The 17,433-nt window shown below is 36.7% G+C and overlaps 1 protein-coding gene across 7 annotated transcripts in view; it reads left to right on the forward strand.

Moving 5' to 3' along the window:
* Window positions 1-17,433, forward strand: part of KYNU (kynureninase) — a 152,703-nt gene that overhangs the window by 133,914 nt on the left and 1,356 nt on the right. For 4 of the 7 annotated variants that reach the window (XM_055261596.2, XM_055261597.2, XM_063631318.1 and 1 more), the window contains 3 exons: window positions 6,076-6,128; window positions 9,690-9,775; window positions 16,917-17,147. In XM_055261596.2, the coding sequence (XP_055117571.1) occupies window positions 6,076-6,128; window positions 9,690-9,775; window positions 16,917-17,147 (370 nt within the window). Of the gene's footprint in view, window positions 1-2,167; window positions 3,427-6,075; window positions 6,129-9,689; window positions 9,776-16,916; window positions 17,148-17,433 lie in introns of those variants that run through there. The other 3 variants (XR_010118859.1, XM_055261599.2, XM_063631320.1) reach the window with 3 other exon arrangements.

Consider the following 17,433-nt stretch of genomic DNA (forward strand, 5'->3'; position numbering starts at 1 on the left):
GATATTTATCTCTCCTTATACTCTCTGTAATGTTTGCATTATGAGTGTTGGTGTGGCATTGTGTTATGAAGAGCAATTCATAACTGTTTTATCTTTACTGTGAATTCTTCAAATTATTGACAAAACTATCAAGTGATAACAGATTAGGTAGAAGGAAGAGGAAAGCTGCTAAATCTATAATTGTTCAAGGAAGAGGACTAATAGAATAAAGGAAAAGAAAAATTTAAATTAAAACCTTAAATATCAAAATAAGTACTAAATAAAAAATGAGTAAATTACTCAAAAAAATTAAGCAAATCATCTCATGTTTAAAGACTTTTTTAAAAAGCTTTAGGAATAGAAAATATGACATTAAATGACATTGAATTAAGACCAGATATATTTGTCAAAGTAATAAATATCAATAGGTTTAATTCACATATTGAAAGATAAAGTCATCAGATTGTACTACAAAGCAAAGAGACTCAAAATAAATAACTCAGAAAAAAATAGAATAAAAGGATGAGCAAGAGTATAAATAGAAAATGGAAAATAAAGCAAGATGCAATCTTTATATATGACAAAATGGAATTCAGACCAAAAAAATGATAAGAGGGATACTTTTGTCAATAATTTTAACTTTCTTGATATTCACTTTGTATTCTTAGATTTGATTATACTTGTTTTACCTGATCTATCATGTTTAAATTATGGATAGTGAGTAAAACTACGTTAACTCCCCATTTGTTTATTTTTACACTTTCACATATCATTTCCTATTTACTGTTACCTTAATCTCCACATTTGTTTAGTCTCAGTCCTATAATTAAATACATTCGATAGTCACAATATGTCATTTTGTTATAGTTTCACCAGTCATCTCTTGGCTGACTTAAGTTCTTTTTCAGGTAGTGAAGAATTCATGGGAAAAATATTAGCTGAACACTTGCTTGATCAATACCAGTAAAACTTATACAATTTGGCTTAGTCAAACATAGCATTCATGTATCATGTTTTTTTCCTCTGAGTATTATACAGGTGTTTCTATATTAGTCTGTGTCATTGAATGGTTGCATTTGATGCATTTGAAGCCAATCTGACATTTCTTTCTTTATTCTGACTTAACCTTTTTTGAGTGGAACTTCAATTTTTTCTCTATCCTTAAAATCCAATAATTTTAATAGGCAGTAACCAGAATTGACCATTCTGAGTTAATTCCTCCCAACTAACTCAGAGGATGTTGCATTTTTTCAATGTAGTTCAAATCATTTTTATTTCCTTAAAGTTGTCTTGAATTACAACTTTAAAAAAATTCTGCTCAGGCTTTTCTTCTTTGGAAACTCATTTTGATTATGATGGAACTTATTTATCTGTTTACTAAATTTGTCATTTTCTCTCTAAACTATTTTAAATATATCTTTTTGTTTATTTTTTCTTACAACTATCTTTTGTCCTTTGCTAGGTTTTCCATAGTATCCTGCCTTTCTTGCAGTTTTTCAAATCTTTTTTCCTTTCTTTTGTGTGTTTTATTTTTCTTTTCTAATTCTTTCCTGATTTCTGCATGCTCATTTTCATCCCTCCTATTGTTAAGATATGTTAATCCTATTCCTACATTTTTACTTGGCTTTTTCCAAACACATGGAATATTATTTCATTAAGCTTCTGTTGTTTTCTTTATGTATTCATTTTCATTACATTTCTCATCCATTTTCAGGCAATCTTTTCCTCGTGCATATTTTTCATCTGCTTGTAGATTTCTCCCATTTTTTGTGGAAAATCTTTGTGTTAGTGTTATACCCAGTTCTTTTTTCATTGTTCATCACAGAATGTGTTGAATTTTCCTGGATTAGCAATTTGGGGGAGGTACCTAAGCAGGAGGCTAGGGGAGAAAGAATACAGTAAGCCCTTCAGATTTTTCATTTGCTCACTACTTCCATCCCTTAGGGGTCCTGTTGGTTCTTTCTACGGATGTGCCTCCTTTTTCTGCAGGATACATAATGTAACCGCCGCTGTAAAAATGGCACTGCTCTCTTGTATTCTATACCCTTAATTGTATCAAGGGTGTAGCTTTTGAAATTCAAATTGGGCACCTTGTCTTTACTTTAGATAATTTTTTTTTAAAAAAACTGGAACTTCGGTAGATATTCCATCACTTGAGCCTTTACCACTCTGTTCTGATTTTTTTCAGTTCCTCCTATGCAGATTCCACCTAATATCATCATTATAGCCAGAAGAACCATTGGGGACAAAGAGAGAGGATCATTAAGGTTCTCATAATGAATTACTTGAAATGAGAGAATAAATATTAGAAATAAGGTTTCAAAGGTATGCCTGGGCTGGTACACTATGAATTTTAATAAGTTAGTGAGAACTGTATGATATTTTTAAGTGATGGATTTTTAAAAATTAATCATTTTTCATAGACTCTGCTAATTTTATAAAACTATATGCAAAATGCATAAAATATTTTTGAAATTAAAATTTGGACTAATAAAGAGGAGTTAAAATGATAATTTAGAACCTTTCTTTAATGCAACAACAATATGTGCTCTTTAAGAAAAATCTGTTTTAAGGAAAACATAGATAGGAATAAAGCATAGATTAAAATATTTAACATTTTGGCCATAGTTAAATATAAATGCATACATGTTAGTGTTTTAAAACTAGAATCACACTCAAAATATTGTGATCTCCATTTTAATCTTTTTGTATATATATTCTTTTAAATAGGATTTTTATAATGGCTGCAGAGTATCCCTTCACATGCAATGGTGTAATTTGTTTTTATCAGTTCTGCATTACAAGATATTCAGGTGGTTTCAACACTGAAAATTGTATTGTGTTAATTGTTCTAATGAAGCAGGATATTTCCCTGACCCCTTCGCGGAATTCCTGACAGGGATGCCTCGTTTACTAAGCCCCGCTCGCTCGCTGCTCTCAACTCCTGGCGGGAGGGAGTGCACGAACGAACGAGTACGGGAGCTGGAATGAATGAGTGCTGGAATCGGCTGGCCACTTGGCGCTGGTAGGACCCAACTCCACTCACTTGGACCTGCAGCGTTCCACCCCTCGTGGGAGGGAGCGCACAGGTGAGCAGGTGTAGGAACTGGCCCCACGCTTTAGAACCGGCAGGAGTGAACTGCATGCAGGCCCCACAGCAGAGTCCAACCGGGAGTGCCTGCGACCCTCAGAGCCCCAGAGGGCACGTTACAGTGCTCTTTTAGCTCTGCTGTCAGCAGTCGGCGTAAGTGTTAATAGCTCAGTGGGGCCTCTGACTTTTCACATGAGGCGGCTGCCTTCCACCAGCCAGGGCGAAGAGCCAGTGTGACAGCCAGATTCTTCTCGAAGTTACGAAGTTACTCCACCAAGCTGTCCCTCTGAAGTCAAGCCACTTCTCTCCGATGCCCAGCTGTATCCTGTCTACTGGCTGAGTCTGGGATTAATATAGGCACAGGATGGGGCGGGGTGGGGCCTTGAGTGGTTTAGGAAAAGGCAACATTTGAGCGGGAAAGCAGGGATAGAAGTTCTCACTTTGGGCTGTGGTTTCAGGCTTTTCAGCTCGAGGGTGGGAATTCCTGGGGACCCACTCTTTTCTGCCTAGATTTTCTGTGCCCGCTGTTCCCTATCACTAGTACACAAATCTTGGTGTACTTCAAATAGTGTAATCCAAATAGTGTAATCCAATTTAATTAAATTGGAAGGAGTAAAATTTCTGGGACAGAAAGCAATGCATATTTCCCATATATCTTCTTAAAGTGTCCTTTAGAAAGATTTTATTACTTATTTATTATCATTATTCAACAGTGGCTGATTTCCTTTTCTTTGAATCTTTAATGAAAATATGCATAATTTTAAATCATTTTGTATATTTGATATATAAAATATGGTCTCATCGTTACATTATAGTGTGAAACATTAGTGAGATTGAGGTGCTTTTGTTTGTTTTGTTTGCTTCTCCTGAATTCATGGGGCATAGACATTTCTCCTTTATAAACTGCCCGTCCCTGCTCTGTAGCTGGGTTGCTCTTGGTACATTGTCCCTTTTCTATGTAAAAACTCTTAGTGAAAACTCTTTCATATGGGACAAATATCACTTCTCTTCACCATCTCTGGTTTGCCTTGCAATTTTGTCTGTCTTTTTAATACAGAATTTTAAATGTTTATAAATCTGTTGGTATGTTCCTTTGAATTTTCTTCTGTTTTATACTTAGAAATTTCTGTTTTGAAAATCATGAGTATGTAAATATAATTTTTTCGTTTTTGCATTTTGGAAATGTCATAATTAAGAGGTGATAATTGTGACATTATCTGAGGACTGTTTCTGTATTTACCGTCATATCTCATTTGTCTCACTGATGTTTCTTTACTAGAATTAGTCTCATTTATGTACTGCACTTTATAATATGCTGTATTATCATATAAAGCATATAGGATACTATTACAAGATAATATAGCATATTCCTCTCTATACTTTTCTATTCTGTATAAATTTTAAAACATTTTGTCATGTCCCAAAAAATAGTGCCTTGGAATTTTTATTTTGACATCACTAAAACTAAAATATTTAGGGATAATTGATTAGAAGCAACATGATATTTCTCTTTCTAAAGTTTTTATATTTTTCTCTAAATTGTTTTGTAGTCTTTTTCTCATATATACACACACGCATATGATTTTCCCCATATATTTTGTATTTTATGTCTGGCTTATTTTACATTCCTTTTTTTTTTTTTTCTTTTTTTTGAGACGGAGTCTCACTCTGTCACCCAGGTTGGAGTGCAGTGGCTCCATCTTGGCTCACTGCAACCTCCCCCTCTGGGTTCAAGCGATTCTCCTGCCTCAGCCTCCTGGTAGCTGGGACTACAGGTGTGTGCCACCACTCCTGTCTAATTTTTGTATTTTTAGTAGAGACGGGGTTTCACCGTGCTGGTCAGGCTGGTCTCGAACGTCTGACCTCATGATCCACCCGCCTTGGCCTCCCAAAGTGCTGGGATTACAGGTGTGAGACACAGTGCCCGGCCGACATTCTTATTAACAATATGAGGCCGGGCGTGGTGGCTCAGGCCTGTAATCCCAGCACTTTGGGAGGCTGAGGCGGGCCGATCACCTGAGGTCGGGAGTTTAAGACCAGCCTGACCAGCATGGTGAAACCCCATCTCTACTAAACATACAAAAAAGTTAGCCAGGTGTGGTGGCACATGCCTGCAACCCCAGCTACTTGAGAGGCTGAAGCAGGAGAATTACTTGAACCTAGAAGGCGGAGGTTGTGGTGAGCCAAGATCGCTCCATTGTACTCCAGCCTGGGCAACAAGAGCAAAACTCTGTCTCAAACAAAACAAAACAAAACAAAAACAATATGAAAGCAACCAATTTCTTTTAAAAGTTTTTGAAACTTTCAACAATTATATGGGTTTTTTTGGGTACATTTCTCTTTAGAGATTCTGTTGTGAAAATATTGTATTGTTTGACCTTTTTGAGCTTTTAGCTTAATTTTAAAATAAAAACTGCTTAATATTTTTGTTCATTTTATTTTAAATAAAAAACAGTCATTAACTATAACTCTTAAGTTGATATTTCACACAAAAATAAAATAATAATAGAGATGGATAGATTTTTATCCTCATTCTTTAAATTATAAATATTAATTACCATATGATACCATATAGTATTTTATCGGCTGAAGTATTTGATGACTTATATTACAAATGGCTTTATAATGCAGGCCCCAGGTTTCTAAATTAGTAGTGTTTATTTTTATAGATCAAAATATTATGTCCAGTGACAGTGGCTCATACCTGTAATCCCAGCACTTTGGGAGGCCAAGGCTGATGAATCACTTGAGCTCAGGAGTTCAAGACCAGCCTGGCCAACATGGTAAAACCCTATCTCTACTAAAAAGACAAAAACTAGCTGGGCATGGTGGTGCATGCCTGTAGTCTCAGCTACTTGAGAGGCTAAGGCACAAGAATTGCTTGAACCCAAGAGGCAGAGGTTGCAGTGAGCTGAGATCACGCCACTGCACTCCAGCCTAGGCAGCAGAGCAAGACTCCATCCAAAAAAACCCCCAAAAACCTAATGTTTTTATTTATATTTTAGATTAGTGGGATGGTTTGGCCATGAACTCAGCACCAGATTTAAGATGGATAACAGTAAGTGTATTTATTTTACCTAATAAGTCATTTTTATTTTAACTTTATTTCAATGTTCATCTGTCTTTGTATTATGTGTAATGTATATGCCCCAGGGAGAGTGCACTTCAAAAATGTCACTGCGAATTGTCACATAAGAAATGACATTTCCAGAGTGTAAGACTAAGAGTTTATAGATTTTAGCATGATTTGAGTCTATCCCTTAGTAGGGAGGTAAATGAAAATGAAGTCCAAGGTAAGAGTCATGTGGCTTGGTCAGGTGCCATCAATATAGAGCACCTGAAACACTGGGCATGGAAGACAGGAGGAAATTTGGGGCTTGGAGTCAGATCCAGAAAGACTAGGGTGTTAATCACACTTTGCTGCTTAATAGTTTTTTGATCCTGCACAAGTTATATCGTCTTGTGTCATTGTTTTTTCTTTCCCACTTATCTAATGTGAATAATAAAATCTATTTAAAGATTTGATTTTAGGGTTAGTCAAGCTCAAAACAATAAGCCAAGTAGGACATAGCAGCACCTTAATCATTACTCATTTTCACTCCTCTTTTTTCCTATTTTCGTTTTGTGGCTTTTGCCATGTACCAAAGAGTGTAGCAATTCCTGTGAGCAGTTAACCCCAGCAGATAGCAGTGAAACTCTACCATACAGAGCTTCTTTTTCCTGCGTGACCCTGTTTCTCAATCACATGGGATGCAGAAAGATCATAAGCGCATTGAGAGTTCAACATAAACTGGATCCTTCAGATTGCTTTAAACCCTGAGATACTGTTTTAAATTTGTTTTCGTTTTTTATTGACTTTATTTTTTTGTTTTTGAAACAGGGTCTTGTTCTGTCACCTAGGCCAGAGTACAGTGGTGCAATCAAGCTTAGTTCAGCCTTGATATCCCTGGTTCAAGCAATCTTCTCGCCTTAGCTTCCTAAGTAGCTGGGACTAGAGGTGTGCACCACCATGACTGGATGATGATGATGATGACGATGATGATTTAGTGGAGATGAGGTCTTGCTATGTTGTCTAGGCTGGCCTGAGATAATGTTTTATGTATAGAGGTGCTCTTTGACTTACAATGGGGTTATTTCCTGATAAGCCCATCATAAGCTGAAAATATCTTAAGTAAAAAATGCATTTAATACACCTAATCTATAGAACATCATAGCTTAGCCTAGCCTACCTTAAAACACATTCAAAACACTTACATAGCCTAGAGTTGGGCAAAACCATCTAACACAAATCCTATTTTATAATAAAGCATTGAATATATTATACGATTTATTGAATACTATACTAAAAGTGAAAAACACAATGGGTGTATGGGTACTCCAAGTATGGCTTCTACTGAAGATATACTGCTTTTGTATCACTGTAAAATTGGACAATTTTAAGTCAAACCATTATTAAGTCAGGGTCCATTGGTATGCAGATTTGTAGCAACCAAATTGCAAGATGTGATATTCCAGTCTAGTCAGGATACCTGTATTTTACCTTGGCTACTAAAATAATTAGATATGTTATTATACCAGTTATTTAAATTCTTTGAGATGGGTTTTCTTATTTGGAAATAAAGGAATTGAATTTGATCAGGGTTAGCAAGCTTTTTCTGTGAAGGACCAGATAGGAAATATTTTAAGCTTTCTGGGCTATACAGTCTCTGTGGCAAATACTCAATTCCGTCATTGTGGTGGTAAAGCAGCCATAGGTGATACGTAAGTGAAAGATTGTGGCTGTGTTTTCATAAAACTGTATTTTGAAAAGCAGAGCCTGGCATGAAGACTCACGCCTGTAATCCCAGCACTTTGGAAGGCAAGGCAGATGGATCAATTGATCACAGGAGTTTGAGACCAGCCTGGGTGACATAGTGAGACCTCGTCTCTATAAAAACTACAGAAATTAGCCAGGAGTGGTGGCATGCAACTGTAGTCCCAGCTACTTGGGAACTTGAGGTGGGAAGATCACCTGAGCCTGGGGAGGTCAAGACTGCAGTGAGCCATGATTGAGCCACTGCACTCCGGCCTGGGTGACAGAGTGATACTCTGTCTCAAAAACAAAAACGAAACTAGTGGGTCAAATTTGGCCCACAGGCCATATGGCAATATATATTAGTCTGTTTTCACACTGCTATAAAGATACCACCTGAGACTCGGTAATTTGAAAAGGAAAGAATTTTAATTGACTCACAGTTTCACATGGCTGGGGAAGCCTCAGGAAACTTACAATCATGTCAGAAGGCAAACGGAAAGCAAGGCACATATGAGGTGATGGGAGGTGAGAGAGAGAGTGCATAAAAACTGCTGTTTTTGGCCGGGCGCGGTGGCTCACGCCTGTAATCCCAGCACTTTGGGAGGCCAAGGCGGGCAGATCACGAGGTCAGGAGATCGAGACCATCCTGGCTAACGCAGTGAAACCCCATCTCTACTAAAAATACAAAAAATTAGCCAGGCGTGGTGGCGGGCGCCTGTAGTCCCAGCTACTCAGAAGGCTGAGGCAGGAGAATGGCGTGAACCTGTGAGGCGGAGGTTTCAGTGAGCCGAGATTTCGCCACTGCACTCCAGCCTGGGTGACAGAGCAAGACTCCATCTCAAAAAAAAAAAAAAAAACAAAAACAAAAAACAAAAAACTGCTGTTTTTAAAACCATCAGATCTTGTGAGAACTCCTTCACTATCATGAGAACAGCATGGGGTAAACCGCCCCCATGATCCATTCACCTCCCATCAGGTCCCTCCCTCGACATACAGGGATTACAATTCAAGATGAGATTTGGGTGGGGACACAGAGCCAAACCATATCACCACAGTTTGCTTAATTCTGGATTTGATGACTTTATAAAAAGTCATCATGTTTTAACATTCTTTTACTCAGTCATAGCGTTAACTTATCTCTGACTAGCTATCTTAACCCTATTGAATTTAACTTGCTACAGTTCAATCTGCTTAATTCTAATTAGTAGAGCATCTGTTATTAATTTACCTTTTTTATATACTTAGGCAGAACTTTTTTTTAAAGCCCCCTCTATTGTATGTGTGTGTGTGTGTGTGTGTGTGCATGTGTGTGTCTGTGTGTGTTTTGTAAAAGAAACCGCTTGACCTAACAATCCTAGAGCTAAAAGTCACCTTCCTAGGTCATTTCACCTTCCTAGGTCATTTCATTCATATTTCTGCCTTTGGGCAACATTACAATTACATGCCACTAAAAGCTGACGCTCTCTCTCATTGACATGGTTTCATAATAGAATAGCAAAAGTTGGGCAGAACAAGGAATCCTGGCTTGGGAATAGGAAGGCAGAGAACAGGGTCCAGAAAAACTTCCGGAAGAGGTCATTTTTACCTTGGGTCTAAGATTTCTGGTGTTCTGCTAAGAAGGTGGGGACAAGGGAGGTGGGAACTGCTGGTAAAGGGGAAATAACATCAATATTTTAGTTCCATGCGGTTTATCTTTAATATCTCAGAAATCCTACCCAGGAATAAAAGTTTAAGTCTTGCTCTTTTACTCTCCGGTACTTTAGTATCTTTATGGACACTTTTAAAGTTACCTTATGTGATAATGACATGATATTAATTTCTCAGAACTGCAGTTAATCCCTGGGGTCTGTGGATTCCGAATTTCAAATCCTCCCATTTTGTTGGTGTGTTCCTTGCATGCTAGTTTAGAGGTAAGTGATGTATGTTTCAACCTTCCCACATCTTTGTCTTTTTTCTTGATCTGATTGTGACAATTTGTAGTACTTTCTCTGCTACACAGCAAGATGATACATGTGCACTGTGCATGAACAAGGGACAGAAGGCAGCATTCCCCTTTAGGACAGTGATGATGTGGTGAGGGTCTTCCTTCATTCATGTCACCAGCCCCCAGCACAATGCTTGGCACATTGTTGGCACATAGTAAATATTAAATGGAGCTCTTTTGGGGAGATACATTTTTTACTCCACTTAGAATCTGTTTAAACATGAATAAGTTATTTAACCTTCTCTTGGCCTCTCTTTATACCAAATAAGCATGCAATATTTAGTTCTTCATAAATTCGCTCATTCAACATAAATTTATTGAGAAAATATTGCGTGCCTGACATGATTACTGGGGACTGTACTTTTTCTAGTTCATTGTAGGTGAATGAACTGACCAAGTACCATGTGACAAAGCTACGAAAGACTTACTTGAAGGAAAAAAAGAATAATCAGAATAAACCAAAGATTAAATAAGGTTGTCTCATAAGGTAGGGTGGTTTTATGATTTTTTTAAATTGGGACTTCTGTGCCATTATATCCATTTATAGTCTCCACTATCACTGACTCAATATTTTCCTTTAAATTAATTTATATTTTTATTTAGGTAAATTTAGTCTCACCCTGAAATGATAAATATACATAACAAGAAAATGAAATTGTGATTCCTTAGATACTATTATTTAGTATTAGACTAAAAGCAGTCAAGTAAAAATATATAGCTTATATAGTATAAAATTCATAATAATGTAAATAAAGTAAATATATATTTTGTATACCTATATTTAAGTAAAATATATTTTAAGTAAACACGCATATATATTTCTAATAGAGGTTTTACATAGAACTGTTCAAACAAGGATTTGAAATTTTTTCATGTCTCCTTCTGAAATCATGTAGTTTATGATATTTTAGCAAAAACTTATAGAGGATTTCAGCATCAAATGAGTGACAGGATGAAGATTCAAAATTCCTTCTAATCTAAAATTGCATAATTCTGTGAACACTTATAGCAGTTTCTCATTCTGGCCACTGGATGGCAGCATCAAGTTCCTCTGTTTTTATTAAATTTCACCACTGAATAGTGATCACCTCATTTCATTCCGTCTCAATTTAAAGCGCACCTACTCAGTTTAACCACTAGATGGAGCTTGTGTTGTTTTCACTTCATGGCAGAATCCTTAACTTGGAAAATAGACACAGTAACCAGATTTTTCAGCCAGTGATATATATTTTTGAAAGATTTTTGAGTAAAAATCTGCTTAGTAAATCAGATAATGATATTTGAGTTGTTTTTATAGTATCCATTCAGAGAAATATTTTGTTCAAACATTTTGCAACAAAATAAAGTTTCTGCATTCCTTGCAAGTTTGTATCAGCGAGAAGATGTGTGACAGTATCAGAAGCACCAGGACATAATTTAGGAAGAGCTTGTACCTAAAGTAATTTCCTCTGATGCACCGTATCTTTGCAAATAACTTCTCAGATGCACCTGGAAATTTGCTTTTAGACGCCCTCACTTTAGCAAACTTTCTGCAGTGGACTGGCTTTTCTAGTAGTATTCACCCTTCCGCTGTGGGAAAGGAAGCACATTCCTATTCTTCCAGCCACTGTTTTCCTACCACACTGTATTAGAGTCACCTAGACAAAGTTTTTATTTTCAGTTATAATCTGAGAACTGATTTCTTTTTTCTTTTTAATATCTAAACTTAAACCTCAGCCTCCTGAGTAGCTGGGACTACGGTGTGCACCGCTACACTGGGCTAATTTTTGTAGTTCTTGTAGAGACAAAGTCTCACTATGTTACCCAGTCAATATCTAAACTTAAAACCCTAAAAGCCACAAGAAGAATGATATGCATTTCTCTGGATCATCTAATCACTGACATATTTCCCTTGAGCCTCTTTCTGCTCATTTCACTGCTGAGACTATGTTCTAACCAAAATTATCTTTAGTTAATCAAGCCTTATGTTGGTAAAAGTGTTTTTTCAAAATTCTTTCCTACTGTAAATTGCAAAATTTTTGAATTACAAACTAATGCGTTGAATTGCTTCCCTTTCTCTAATTGTTAAAATGTCCTATTTTCTAGACATTTATGGGTTTCTCATGTGAGTAAGCATCAGTGAATTAACTATGTTTCTATTAATACTTACCTTTCTTTAAGTTTTACTTATTTATGTTTAGAGATGAGGTCTTCTCTATTTAGAGATGAGGTCTTGCTCTGTCGTTCAGACTGGAGTGCAATAGTACGATCATAGCTTAGCGTGGCCTCAAACTCCTAGGGTTCGAGTGATCCTCCTGCCCCCACCTCCCAGGTAACTGGGACTGCAGGTCTGCGCCACCACACTTGGCTGATTATTATTCTTTATTTATTTTATTTCTTTTTTGAGACAGGGTCCCCTTCTCTCACTCCTAGAGTGCAGTGATGGTATCTCAGCTCACTGCAACCTCTGCCTCCTGGACTCAGTTGATCTTCCCACCTCAGCCTCCACAGCAGCTGGGAGTACAAGAGTGCACCACCATGCCCGGCTAATTTTTGTATTCTTTGTAGAGACAGGATTTCGCCATGTTGCCCAGGCTGATCTCGAACTACTGGCTGCAAGTGATCCTCCACCTTGGCCTCTTGAGTAGCTAAGACTACAGGGCATGCCACTGTGCTCAGCTTATTTTTAAATTTTTTTAGAGATGAGGTCTAGCTATGTTGTCCATGTTAATCTGGAACTCCTGGCCTCAAGCGATTCTCCTGCCTCAGTCTCCTGTTTGAAATGTTTGTTTTTCGGTGCTATAAAGAAATAGCACTTGAACGTATATTTAATTTATTTAGTAAGGCCATTTTTACTTCCTGCAGAAAGGGTACACTCGCCAGCAGTTTTGCCATGAGAGTACACCGAACAAAGGAGACTGGGTCATTTATGACCTGACATGTCCCCCCCTACTGCTGTGTCTGGTTTCCAATGGCTGGGATGGGACCTCACACTCTGTTTTTGTCCCGACTGGCTAGTAACTCAGAACTTTTTAAAAGAGGTAAAGGTAGAGGGGAACAAAGGAAGGAGGAAGTAACTTGTGGAATGCTAAGAAAGGTAAAAACACTTTTAAAGAAGGAAGAGGAACAGGCTATGACCTAATGCTTGCTTGGACCAGTATAAGCATGCCAGGGCAAATATTTAGGCTAAATTGTGGGAGCTAAAAACATAAAGTATATTGATTTATTTATTACAGCTAGCAGATATTTAAGAATGTTAGCACAGGTCTTTGAATAAATTTTGCTTCTAAGAGAAGTTACTATTTATTCCTAATTAGACGGGAAGGAAAGTCTTTGAAGAGGAACCTCTACTTTACTTTTTATACTCCTAAGCAGTTGGGATGACAGATGTGAACCACTGCACTCAGCCACCTTATCTTTTTAAACCAGTTTATTCCATTTTAGGAGATAGGTGGTTGAAGTTTCAATAAATGAAAGAAGTAAATGCATGAATCAGACTGCCTCTTTGTTGTCTCTACTTTTAAGAAATATTCAACACAGTCAAATACGAACTGGAGGAGAGATTCTATACTTAAGAATCAATTGTATATAAATAAGACCTTAGATTTTTAATACAATGACTGTTTAAAAAGATATTAATATGGCTTTTTTTTATAAATACATGTGTATATGGTTGATTGATATTAAAAATAGCACATTGTAATCAGTTTCAAACTGTCCTTTTGTTTATATTTTTTGATCCGAATCATTTATACAATAATTCTTAAAATATTGTGGATCAAGGGATGAAGCCTGAGGCCAGGAACCTGGTGGCAAGTACTCTCTCCCTCAATGGACACGAAGTGTCACCTTACACAAGCAACAACTCCCTTTGGATGTATTTGCCTTATTTTTTAAAGTAAGGTGTTTGGACAAGATTATTTCGGAAGTCTCCTCACTTTTCAAAATACTTAAATTTAAACAATACATATATTATATTTTGAAGGTTCATATTTATATGTAGCAATAGGTAGACAATATTTAGCATCTTTCAGTATTCTGAATTCATAATGAAATAAGTGGCTGCAAAATACAAAGTTAGAGCATTCAATTAAAATACATGGCCAGTCAGAAGACTCAACAAAGAAATGTACCATATGTTTCCTTTCAAAGTTCCTAGGGAGCCAGCTTTAAGAATTTAAGAGAAAAATATGACAATTGAAAACATCACACCAAACTTATTTTTCCTGTTTAAACTTATCTAGCTTTTCTAGCTTTGTGTTCATTTTGTAGTAAGAAAAAAAATACAAGTAGTTGAAACTCTGCCAAGTATTATCTTCTAAGCTGAATATTTTTCAAACCACACTTTTCATTTTTTTCTAATTTAAAAAAATTATTCTTTCTCAATATTGAAATCATAACATTTATGAGAAGCAAAAAAGAAAATAGAATATTTATGTTACTTCCCTATTATTCTCTCTCAATATTTTTATGTGAGGCTCAGAAGAGACTTCTACCCTCTGTGAGATGAATTTAAAAGTGCCTCAGAATGCAGTTGCCCTTGTTGTGGTTGTAATGGAGAAAGTAAGTTTTATATTTACAAGTTATTTTATGATTAAAGAGTGGCAACATTCCAAAGATGGAAGCTATTTGTCATACCAAAAAATTTGGTTTCTAGTTATCAAGAGAAAGCTTCAAGAGCAACACTCCCTAAGCCCCTTTAAAAACTAAATGCAAGTAATATTTCTCAAAGTTTTACTAACCTATGCACACAAATGAACTATCATTAAATGTGATACTACACATATTGATTGCCCCCATGTACATATTAGGGCACCCATAGCATAACCACAAAATTTCCTAGCATTATTTATTATTTAGAATTTCTGAGAATATTATTAAGCTCCAGAGAGAATCTTGGAAAGATTCCTCACATAGGTTTTTATTCCAAACTTCACAGCCAAACCAGCTGTGGCCTGTGCCTTGCCTGTCCCTGCTCCTCTTGGAGAATTTTGATTCGCGGTCCTTGACTCCAGACATGGCGGTGTTCCCTTGAGTCCTCCTTGTACCAAGTCTACCTACATTTTGCTTTGCCCAAGAAAATGAAGAGATGCCTCCTACCAAATTCTGTGTAACCTGGGTCATCTGAGTCTTGGAGCACTATTATTTGTACTCCAGATCTCTCTCGGGGGCTTATGAAACCAAGATATCAGCCTCTACTTGAGCTGTCTCTGTAGGCTTCAGACATTGTCTGGGAGGTGTGGTTGAAGAGAGAGACAGGCGCCATTCTGTGCTGTTTTTCCTCTCTTGCTTAGATATCATTTACCTTCAGTACAGTTCCCATCCTCTCCTTCAGCCAGTCCATAGCCTCCATACAGTATAGTTCCGAGAAATCTATGGCTGAATGGTTTGAGTTTTATTAGAGTGCCTGCCTACACATGCCACGTGTACATACAGGGATAACTGTTTTCATACACTTGATAAAGTCTCAATATCACCAAATGACCCTATCTTTGCTCTTGATATCTTTGCTCATGACACAGAAAAGGAACATTAAGTGGCAGGCCAGTGCATCACACTCTGTTTGCGGTTCATTCAGTTCTTATACATAGGATATATTTTTACACTCTACTTGACCTTAAGAGATAAGCCAGAAAAGCACATCTGCTCTGACCCCTAATATTCCAACACCAGTTATTGTGTGCCCTTGTCACTCATCTTAATATAAGACATCTCAGGCCACAAATGGCAGTATTTTCACACCAGTGCTAGAATTTAGAAGGGGGAAAATGAGAGAAAGCAAGCCCAAATGCTTCAGTAAAAATAAATGCATTATCTAATATTATTTGCTTTCCTTTCTGAGAAAACTTAGCATTATTATTTAACTGCTTCTTTTCTTATTGTTAAACTGGAAGAGATTTAGGAGTCAGTAAAGCAGTTATAAATATCACCAGTAACACTGCTTTCCACATTTGCACATGTTTAGATCATGTTGCACTTTTTTGAGGATAAACAAACTTTACATCAAAGTTGGAAAAGTCTTCTTGATTATGATTTCAAAAAGTGGTTTTGGGGAAAAGCTTACATTGTGTGATATTTAAATCCATTTATTAAGGTATGTTTTACTTGATTATACTAAGTTAATTTAAAATAAATTTGAAGGTATGTTCCCGGACCAAATTGAGGGTTGGGCTGCTATTTCTCGTGGCCCAATAACAAGATGCAGATGAACAGGGGATGAAGAGAGTTTTTATTTCTGTAACTGGTTACAGGGAGAAGGCCTGGAAATTATCACCAGACCAACTCAAAATTATGAAGTTTTCCGAGCTTATATACCTTCTAAGCTATATGTTTACGTGTAAGTGTGCATTCATCTAAAGACATAAGTGATTAACTTCTTTTAATCTACAACTAAGGTCTGAGTCCTGAAGACCTTCCTCTGGAGTCTCAGTAAATTTACTTAATCTAAATGGGTCCAGGTGCTGGAGTGATTACCCTTATCTTGTCTTCTGCTAAATCACTGAGGTTTGAGGAGTTCCTCCAGACCTTCCATAAACTTGTTTGTAGAGGCCTGGAGAGTTTCTTCACACCCACAGTACAACTTGTTTAATCCTGAATGGGTCCTGTTAAGAATTCCTTCGTTATTCTGTCATGCTTTAAGGCCCGGGGAAAGCCTAGGCAAAACTCTTGATGGGCTTTTGTTACATCCCAGCCTTTGTATAAGGGCACTGGCTTTTTTAGTTTTTAATATTTAACTTAACCACTCGGTCAGTACTGAAACAGTTGTGATGGAGGCCTGTGTTAGTGAAACCTGGCCTGCCACAGGTATATGATATTAACTTACATTTTCTTCCTTTGCATTTTCTTTCTTTCCTTAAGTTTTATTTAAGTGACATTTTTACAATTTTTCTGTCATGGAAATTTTACCTTCAGTGTTTAATAGCAAAGCATTTAAAGGAGGGCATGATTTTACAAAAAAAGATTATGTAAAAGGAGATATTTATTGGAAAGGTCCAACATGGGCATTTCCTTTTTATGCATGATTTACTCTTATTTTTGCTTCTTTGTAAATCAATAAGACACTAATCTGATTGTTACTCATTCCACAGATCTTTAAGCAAGCGACAATGAAGGCATTGCGGAAAAAATCTATTTTGCTAACTGGCTATCTGGAATACCTGATCAAGCATAACTATGGCAAAGATAAAGCAGCGACCAAGAAACCAATTGTGAACATAATTACTCCATCTCATGCAGAGGAGCGGGGGTGCCAGCTAACAATAACATTTGCCGTTCCAAACAAAGATGTTTTCCAGGAACTAGAAAAAAGAGGAGTGGTTGTAAGTATGTCTTGCTTCGCTACCAGATTTTGTCTATGGGCTGCATGTTAGGGATAAAATTTGGATTCTTTGATTTATTCATTGTCGCATGTTATTTCATATCAGTCAGTCAATTAAGGATAAATTAAGTGCCAACTAAGCCCTCAGCACTATGCTAACTGAAAGGCATAGAGATCTGTCATTTCTGATAAAAAAGAAGATACCACAAACTTGGGTTATAGGAATAGTTTTTTGTAACTTACTCATTCTTTTCATAACAGTTTGGGCAGAAAAAAATTATTTCATC

The sequence above is a fragment of the Symphalangus syndactylus genome, chromosome 22, assembly GCF_028878055.3.
Source record: "Symphalangus syndactylus isolate Jambi chromosome 22, NHGRI_mSymSyn1-v2.1_pri, whole genome shotgun sequence".
NCBI classification, from domain to species: Eukaryota; Metazoa; Chordata; class Mammalia; order Primates; family Hylobatidae; genus Symphalangus; species Symphalangus syndactylus.